Genomic DNA, 10,120 nt, shown 5'->3' on the forward strand with positions numbered 1-10,120 from the left:
CACTTCTTTTTGTTCCTGCTGCTGATTTATTAAAACTAAAATGTCTCCTGACAAACACTCCAAATGATATATAGACTTTTGATTATTTCTTGCCAATATTTATTATTTAGCCATCATAATAACTCTTATCCATTCTGCACTCCAATAAGTGCTGTACTACATACTGAAAAGTCCACTTCACATAGTGCTGCTTTACCACAAATCTAATGTAGTGAAAAACATGTTTTTGTTTTTCACTGCCAGAAAACAACCTAGTTTTATCTGAACAAATCTATATTTTCTCCTTAAATGATACCAAATTCTTACAGCTACATTACCTTAAATAAATGCTTGATAGTACTTTTTGTTGTGTGTTAAATAAAAACTTTTGTTCCAGGAAAGAAAGGATAATGGTGCCATGAACAAAAGAAATGGGAAAATAAATAATACAACTCTACCAGAAAACACAAAATTACTTCTCTGCTTCAATGCCAAAAGCACATATTTATGGATTCCCATAATATAACCTTTTACAATGACTGGAGAATCTGGTGACATCCTCTGAACTTTGGATCATTAAAAGTGTAACTATAAAATCTATTATAGGAGAATTGGTATAACTTAATCCTATCTTCTTTGAGGCTTATGGCCAAGTGCTGGGGAATGTAATAGGTCAGGCATCTGCTGCAAGGTGCTTACATGTTTATGGACAAATGCCAGATATCTATCTGTCTGTGTGTGTGTGTGTGTGTGTGTGTGTGTGTGTGTGTGTGTGTGTGTGTGTGTGTGTGTGTGTGTGTGTGTGTGTGTGTGTGTGTGTGTGTGTGTGTGTGTGTGTGTGTGTGTCATTCACCTACAGTCATCTGCTGGTTACCCAGATAGCTGTTTCCCTACAGAAAGAGTTCAGTGCTCTTAGTGACCAATCTTCAGATAGGACTGAGACCACTCACACACCACTCTGGGACAGCGAGGTCACAAACCTTCAGCTTACATCTCATACCTAATTGCTGCTAGGTGAACAGGAGCTAAAGACTAAGGGGCTCACCCACTTGCCTCACCACCCCCAGGACTCGAACCCAGGCCTTCTCGGTTGTGAGCCAAGCATGCTGACCTCTACACTACATGGTGTGTGTGTGTGTGTGTGTGTGTGTGTGTGTGTGTGTGTGTGTGTGTGTGTGTGTGTGTGTGTGTGTGTGTGTGTGTGTGTGTGTGTGTAGAATACTGGACCTAAACTATACTTCTGTGATTTTGTGTTCAGTTTTTCCTTTAGTTGATGTAAACTTTTCACCTCTTTCTCTACTCTATGCAAGAAGCTGTACTTTTTTTTACATATCCCTCACCCCCTCAACCTTTCTCTTATGTCCATCCGGCCTCTCTTTGTCTCTATAATAATAGATAATTTTAATGTTTTATCTATTTTTTTTTTTCAGTCCATTCATCAACTTATATACAGTACAGATCTCCCTCCTACTTTATTTTTTCAGTGTTAGTATTTCCATTTCTTTCAATTTTTCATGATATATTAGTTTCTATAAGTCTAGCACTACCCTATTAGCTACTCTTTGTATTCTTTCATGTATGTGTGCATGAAAAATTGACTTGCATATCATCACAGGTTGCCTCAGCATGACTTTCCCTCACCCAGTCACACAGCTAGTGGATGGCCACCTGACCGATTGACTACCCATGTTCCTCATGACCACTGTAGTGCATACATTGTATTACCAGAACTGCCTTCACATCAGCTTTATTTTTACTTTACTTCACATTACATAATCTTTTAGCTGGTGTGTGTGTGTGTGTGTGTGTGTGTGTGTGTGTGTGTGTGTGTGTGTGTGTGTGTGTGTGTGTGTGTGTGTGTGTGTGTGTGTGTGTGTGTGTGTGTGTGTGTGTGTGTGTGTGTGTGTGTGTGGTGGAATAGAGTAAAAGCTCTGAACACAAACACATCTATCTGAATGCAATTTTTTCTCAAATCAGAATAAAATAAAAAAAATCTTAATTCTACATGAATTTTCCTCCAAACACAAATGTGCACCTTAGCCCGTTTTAATGATGTGCAGAAATAAATCAAATAAAAACTTGGATGGATTTATTCCCTTAATACTATGAAGGAATTTTGAGAGTAGACTGTCTGGCAACACTGTTTGCCAGCAGTTCGTCTGCTTTACTCATTGCTGCCACACATGCACCATATCTCCTGTGGTGGTACAACTTACATTACTATTTGTGTCCTTTTCCTTCTTTTCCTGTGCCTGATACAATGTCAGGAAAGAAGCCAACAGTCTCTGACAAGAGGACGAAGGACTCCACCACCACTACAATGAAGATGATTGAAAAGCATGAGAGTTGCATGCGACTAATTGACCTCCCCAGGGTATTTGGCCAGCCAGTCTTCCTTCTTTATTATTTATTGTCTTTAGTACTTATTATTTCATTTACATTTTCCAACAATACTTTTAGCAATGTTAGTTATTAGGAATCATCTCTATGAAAGAGGGATTATTACTAGTAACTGTGACTGTGAGTGGTATGTACATTATAGGTGGGATTGAAAGGAATAATTTTATTTCCTTTTAATTCTATTGATTTTTTCTTTTCTGAATATGTATTTTCTGAATATGAACTGCCTGCTTGAATGAATGAATTAAATTTGTGTTCAGAGGTATATATATATATATATATATATATATATATATATATATATATATATATATATATATATATATATATATATATATATATATATATATATATGTGTGTGTGTATGTATGTGTGTGTGTGTGTGTGTGTGTGTGTGTGTGTGTGTGTGTGTGTGTGTGTGTGTGTGTGTGTGTGTGTGTGTGTGTGTGTGTGTGTGTGTGTGTGTGTGTGTGTGTGCATAATAAAATTTAAAAACATTGAAACAGTAAATATCCATGGAAAGTAGATACACATATGGAGGTACTGTACATATGCAGGCATTACTTTGCCACCTGGGATTCAGGAACAACACTTCGGAAACGGCCATTTGATATTTAAGCTTAAATCATAAAATGCAACTTGATGACATATTCTGATACTGACAAGGTCTTACTACAAAGCTTCATATTTTAACTGGTTTTCAAAGAGAGAGACATGCATACTGCAAGATGTTGTAATATAATGATCATTCCAAGTTCTCCATCCTTGGATCAATGATCCAAAGAAAGGCTCCCTAATACCCATGCATCAAAGAAATTCTACACAGAGAAAGAGCCACAAACTGAGCTCTAAAACAGGCTGCCAGTCTCTTATTCTTCGTTATTAATGAATTAATTAACTAATATCTTTTCTGGCACATAATTTGGTTTCCTGTCTGACACATAGTTAGATTTCCTCTGAGTAATACCAAATTCAAAGGAAAAACCCAAATGTTTTACTGCAGTACACTGAGAGAGAGAGAGAGAGAGAGAGAGAGAGAGAGAGAGAGAGAGAGAGAGAGAGAGAGAGAGAGAGAGAGAGAGAGAGAGAGAGAGAGAGAGAGAGAGAGAGAGAGAGAGAGAGAGAGAGAGAGAGAGAGAAAGTCTATGTACACAGTATGTATAAGGTTGGATTGCATATGCATGGCATTGGCGCACAACAAGGCAGGAGTGAGACAGCAGTGCTGGAGGCGACTCAAGAGAGGCAGGTAAAAAGCAGCAACATAGTCAAGTGATAATTAGTTCATTGTTACTGCAACACTCACTAAGCAGCATTACAAAAATAATTACCTTTACATTATAACATATAAGTAATGATAATAATAATAATAATAATAATAATAATAATAATAATAATAATAATAATAATAATAATAATAATAATAAAGTAAAAATAATAATAAAGTAATAATAGCTGTACATATATGTATGTAATATATATTTTTTAAAGTATAGGAAATAGCTATTCAATATAATACATAGATGAAAAATAATAGTGTTGGATATAGTTAAATAGTCAAATACATAATGCATATTATGTACCTAGTACTTATGAATCCACTGAAAACTAAAGTGACTGCTGTAAGATGGCAGGTAATGGTGGTCTTGCACAAAGGCTTACCAGCAACAAGTCACACTCACTCAATAGTTACGTGTCAATAACCAAGTCCATGGTTGTACGTAAATGATTACATCAGTCACCACCTCCATTTAGGAAAGGGATAACCATTCCAATGCTACCATTCAAAACAGAAACTTGGTAATGACACGCCACACAAGACTGCCAGTCCTGGCACCACCAGGAAGCCAGAGACATGGGCAGGATTCTCAGCAAAGACAAGGGTGACACCCACCTTGGGGCATGGTAGCATCAACTCTACAATTATGGCAGTCTTGTACACTTGTATCTGTTTTTCATCACTAACATTTTTATAATTAGCACTTATCATAATTATTACAATTTTCAAACCAAAGTCTGTATGTAACGCTGCACACACAGCTTGTACTGACTGACGGTCAAGGTAAACTTAACTTCATTTGATCTCCACTCACAGCCTAACCTATTTCATCAATTTCTTGGTTTTATAACACGAGTCATTACAGTGATGTGCTGAGTGGCATGGTGTTTTACACTGTTTACAGGAAATGACTTTGTTTTTGCTTTCTGTTATTTGGTCACTAATACTTAACAATAAACTGCTGCATCCATACTGGCCTTGACTCAGTGGCAATATTTCATATTTTCAACTTGGTTTCTTAGTATAGATAATTCTAAAAACTGGCTTGTGTAACAGCATGACTATTTGTGTGCACAAATATAGCAAATTTAATATCTCAGGTCTTTCAAACTGTTTCATTGTTTTACTTTTATTTAATTATTTATTTCAAGTTACTCATTTCTTACATCTATTTATCTTATCCATTTTCTTACATAGTGGAGGAACACAGAACATTATCATGACCTGGGGGAGATACAAGGAGGTGGCATGTGCTTACCCAGTAGGCAGACTCTCAACAACAGGTCACCAGTAATTGGCACATGTACACTCTTCACACAAATCCTCCACTTTTAATTTGGCAATGTTCACGTACACCATCATGCTTATCTACACACCTCATGTTGAAGGTGCAGCATGGACTTGTTTGGCTAGGTGTAGGGTGAAATCTTATCAGCGTTGTAATGCCAGTCAGCTAAGATTATGATTCACTGGTAACAGGGCAAGGCAAGTCATGTTGATGGTAATACTTTTCATCAGTAAAATTCTCTCTCTCTCTCTCTCTCTCTCTCTCTCTCTCTCTCTCTCTCTCTCTCTCTCTCTCTCTCTCTCTCTCTCACCATTATCTTTATTTTATTTATTTTAGTTTCTATTTATTTTCATTTTTTATTAATTTATTTTCAGGACTGAAAACCAGTAGGAAGTTGCAGAGTTCACGATGGCCCGTACTGATGGTAGTGTTGGGCTAATTTGTAAATGTATAGAGGATGAAGGTAGCCTATGCATTATTAATTTTATTACCAGTAAAACACCTAGATGGCAACTGACGAGCAGAGCTGTCAGTAATGCAACAATGGAAGCACCATGCACATCAGGAACTTGTGTAATATTCAAATCACTCTAGCTCAAAACTTGTGCGAGATAATGGGTGTGCTATATTAGAAATTTCATTCTGAGTTCAATGGTATGTGTCCGGTTTTGTTGACCTTAAAAAAAAAAAAAAAAAATTGCAGGAAGTCCCATTTTCGACATCCATATACTTTTAGCAAGTTACCCATTGACTTCACCCAGTAGAAGAGATGAAAGATATATCATATAAAGTTGATAGAGTTGTGCTATCATATGGTGCTAATTTCGTTAAGATCGACCGCGTAGTTCCGGAGATATTAGCGTTTGAATATCGACGGTCGGGCCGGGCCAGGCCAGGCCGATCAAAAAGAAACAATAGCCTGCATTGTAAACTTCGCTTCGTTCTTAATTATATATATATATATATATATATATATATATATATATATATATATATATATATATATATATATATATATATATATATATATATATATATATATATATATATATATATATATATATATATATATATATATATATATATATATATATGTGTGTGTGTGTGTGTGTGTGTGTGTGTGTGTGTGTGTGTGTGTGTGTGTGTGTGTGTGTGTGTGTGTGTGTGTGTGTGTGTGTGTGTGTGTAAGGGAGTGTCTAGTGGGGCCCATGAACCTCAAATGAGATGCGTGTCGAAGGCCCTCGTATTAAAAATAAATCTTAGGTAAGGAAGAGACGATAAAAAAGGAGAATGGTAAGCTACGTTACAGAGAGAATAAAATGGGCTGGAGAGAGAGAGAGAGAGAGAGAGAGAGAGAGAGAGAGAGAGAGAGAGAGAGAGAGAGAGAGAGAGAGAGAGAGAGAGAGAGAGAGAGAGAGAGAGAGAGGAAAAGATGATGGAGAACGGGGAGACACGAGGGAAAAATAAAATAAAAAAACGGCTAGGGGAGGAAATGAGGAAGAATGTTGGGCCGAGCGAAGTGGGGAAGAGGTGGGGAGAAGAGAAAACAAGAGGGGAGCGGAGATCACCACTCGCCACCACTCCGCTGTCACTATTATTATCATCATTCTCACACACGTAGAATAGCAATACATAGATAAGTCACCAAATAAATAAATAAATAAATAAGTTAACTGTTGTAATGTAGTTCAGTCTATCTTTGGTGTGTGTGTGTGTGTGTGTGTGTGTGTGTGTGTGTGTGTGTGTGTGTGTGTGTGTGTCCCTTCACTTCCCACCTACACAAACACGCGACACACATTCTCCTGCCAACATGCGAAGGCACACACACATCTTCACTTCACAAAACACACACACACACACACACACACACACACATTCATACAGTACGCCCAGAGAGAGAGAGAGAGAGAGAGAGAGAGAGAGAGAGAGAGAGAGAGAGAGAGAGAGAGAGAGAGAGAGAGAGAGAGAGAGAGAGAGAGAGAGAGAGAGAGAGAGAGAGAGAGAGAGAGAGAAACGTTTTTCATTCAGCTAGTATCATGGTATAATAAAATAATAATAATAATAATAATAATAATAATAATAATAATAATAATAATAATAATAATAATAATGACGGAAACTTTAAAACAAGATAAGAACAGCAACAATAGGTGGTGGTGGTTGTGGTAGTAGTAGAAATAGTAGTAACAGTAGTAGTAGTAGTAGTAGTAGTAGTAGTAGTTTTCCTAGCCTCGTCTTCATGATGCCTGTGTCCCAAGTGTTGTCTGTGTAGCCTCAACCTGTGTCTGGCTGTCTCCTACCCACACTCCCTACCACTCGCTGGCTAAGTTTGTAAACAGCACATAACCAGGGTATATATATATTGCACGGTCCTTCCGGGTCACAAACTTGCTCGGGGAGAAAGGGAGTGATATAGAGGAAGGGGATCGGGGATGTGGGTTAGGGAACGGATGGGGGAACTGGCGCCGGCGAGGGGGTGGGGGCGACAACGTGTTGGACGAGAATAGACTAATTCACTCTCCTCCTCTTCTTCTTCCTCCTCCTCTATCTCCCTCCCCTTCCTCCTCCTCCTTCTTCATCTCCATCTTCTCCTTCAAGGGCTCTCTGGACTTACCTTTCTGGGCTTTCTTCTCGGCTGCGTTCTTGGTGTGAGGGAGAAGGAACAGGTGGAGGAAGATTGGACTGAGGAAGAGGTGTTGGGGTGGGAGGTGGTGGTGGAGGCGGGGTGAGTGGAGGAGTTGGAGGAGGTTGAGGAGGAGGAGGAACTTCCATCCTCTTTTAAACACATTCTGTGGAGGCAGGAAGTAAGAAGAGACGGGGAGGAGCGAGACAGACAGATATACAGACAGACAGACGTGAGAAGCAAAGCAGAGCAGTATGTTTGTTGCTGAGAGGAGCAGAGAGGAGGCAGGGTGACGGTTAGGTAAGAAGCGAGTGAGAGAGGGTGTGAAGAAAGAGGGAGGGGAGCATATACGTAGGTATGCTGTATGCAGGGAGTGACTGAGGGGTGGAGGGCAGACAGGCAGAAAGAGCTGTTTTAAAAGCAGGGGTGTGTTGGTCTTGCTTTTCTCTGCCTCAATGGGTTATACTGTTATTGTTGGGTGCAGGCGTGCGTCTTCCCTCTGTTTAGTGTTGATGTCGTCGGTCTCGTCACCACTGTACCTTAAGACGCCCTCGGAACGTCACCTTCACGTCTCGGCTTCTTCTGTAACCTGTGTCTGTTCCCCTCGTCAAAGCTTCTTCTGACACACTTTGGCAAAAATTAATGATGCAGTTCCTTTGTTGCATGAAGTTTACTTGGCGCGTTTGTGTTACATGCTGCGTCAGCAGTCTTTCCTCATGCTGCTTGTCATGGCTCTTCAATTACAGACTCATATCTGTCGTTACTTGTGTCATAATCTGCCGGTATAGTTCTGTTACTCACGGAGGCGAGGCCACATACTGCCGCGGGTTCTTACAACACTGAGCCGAAGGTGGTTTTCAAAGCAATTGTCATGATGCAACACAACGCTCTGCTAAGCACTGACGCAGCAACAAACACAAGGAAGCAACACGATTCAACGCCACAGCTTAACACTCCATCATGCCCACCATCATTTGCGCGTGTTGTGTGTGTATGTGTTGCTTTTCTCCTAGAAGAGATGACCAGCGTGGTGGTGCCAGCGGTGGGCAATCGGGGCAGATGGGCAACAACCTATTTGGGGAGTGGATGCCGAGCAATCCCAGAGAGCCGCGTGGCGCAGTGAGACGCTGACTGGTAGTCAAGAGTCAGGTGGAGCCTGGAGGGGGTGACGGCAGTGGCGGGGCGGTGTGCAGCAGGGAGGGGAGAGGGAAACGGCGGGGACACAGAGCAAGAGAAAGAGTATTGAGGGGAGGCGGGCTGGGGTTAAGTCAGGGTGAAGTTGGAGAAACTGGGTTTCACTACTGGGACAAAAGACGAGCACAGGGATTTCCCTCACTCCACCAGGGAAGGGGACAAGTGACGTGGTGGTCAAACAAGTACAACACCCACTGATCCACACAGCACTACACACAGCACTACTACAACGACGTTCCCCGCTACCACCGCCGCCACTGTGCCACTGGAGCCCACACCACAGAGGGGCAACGCTGTGTGCTAGACATCTCCCACTACCTCCACTCCCCTCCGTCCTCCTCACCCCATATACCTCTTCTCCCACATACCCTACCCCTCCGAGCCAGCCAGTCAGCCAGCGTTCAGAAATAACCTCCACACCTCTCATTCCACACACACACACACACACACACACACACACACACATCTAACGTCTGAGTAAACATAGACTTAAATTCAGATTGGACTGAAATTCTCTCTCTCTCTCTCTCTCTCTCTCTCTCTCTCTCTCTCTCTCTCTCTCTCTCTCTCTCTCTCTCTCTCTCTCTCTCTCTCTCTCTCTCTCTCTCTCACACACACACACACACACACACACACACACACACACACTTAAAAGTAGGGAAATGCTACAAACACTTATCAAATGGGGATAAAACCCGGAAGTGGGACAAACACGTACGCCAACACAAACTGGGAGTGTGGGACACACACACACACACACACACACACACACACACACACACACACACACACCTATCGGTCTCTATCTTAAACCTGTATTACAAACTAATCTTTGGTCATGAATAATTGTGATATCAAATTCCCAAATACACGGAACAAAATTTTCAAGGTTTCCTGTACTCGTGGTGTATTTTCAGCCTGATCATTACCTTACTTATTATGGAAAGTATGCACATAAGTTATCAGTGGTTAATATCTTTAGGAAATCATTACATTCAAGACAGGTGTCGTTAATGGGGAGGCCGCGGCTGTATGTAGTTCCTATTTCTTAATAAAACGAGATAAGACGTTAATATCCAACATATATCAGTCAGTCAGCCTAACTTCCATTATAGGTAAAATAATGAATTCCGTATCTGCTAGGAACACAGGGAATCAAAAGCATAGATCAATAAATTATTCACAGCATGGTTTCACGGATGGAAAGTTACGTCTCACGAACTTGAGGTTTTATAATGAAGTCTATGAGGCAGCAGACGATGGGGACAGTCACGTAATTGTATATTTTAGCTGGATGTTTGATAAGGCGCCTCAACAACCTTGAACAACTTGACAGCACACAGGATAGACAGGAAAGTTT

The 10,120-nt window shown here is 40.6% G+C and overlaps 1 protein-coding gene across 1 annotated transcript in view; it reads right to left on the minus strand.

Annotated features, from left to right (window-relative positions):
• LOC135108403 (ubiquitin carboxyl-terminal hydrolase 47-like) overlaps nucleotides 1-9,065 on the minus strand; it is a 48,206-nt gene extending 39,141 nt beyond the window's left edge. The window contains 1 exon segment of the mRNA XM_064019360.1: nucleotides 7,558-9,065. Coding sequence (XP_063875430.1) covers nucleotides 7,558-7,715 — 158 coding nt within the window. The 5' untranslated portion in view covers nucleotides 7,716-9,065.
• Between the last annotated feature and the right edge of the window lie 1,055 nt (nucleotides 9,066-10,120).

The sequence above is a fragment of the Scylla paramamosain genome, chromosome 17 (genome assembly GCF_035594125.1).
Source record: "Scylla paramamosain isolate STU-SP2022 chromosome 17, ASM3559412v1, whole genome shotgun sequence".
Classification (NCBI taxonomy): Eukaryota; Metazoa; Arthropoda; class Malacostraca; order Decapoda; family Portunidae; genus Scylla; species Scylla paramamosain.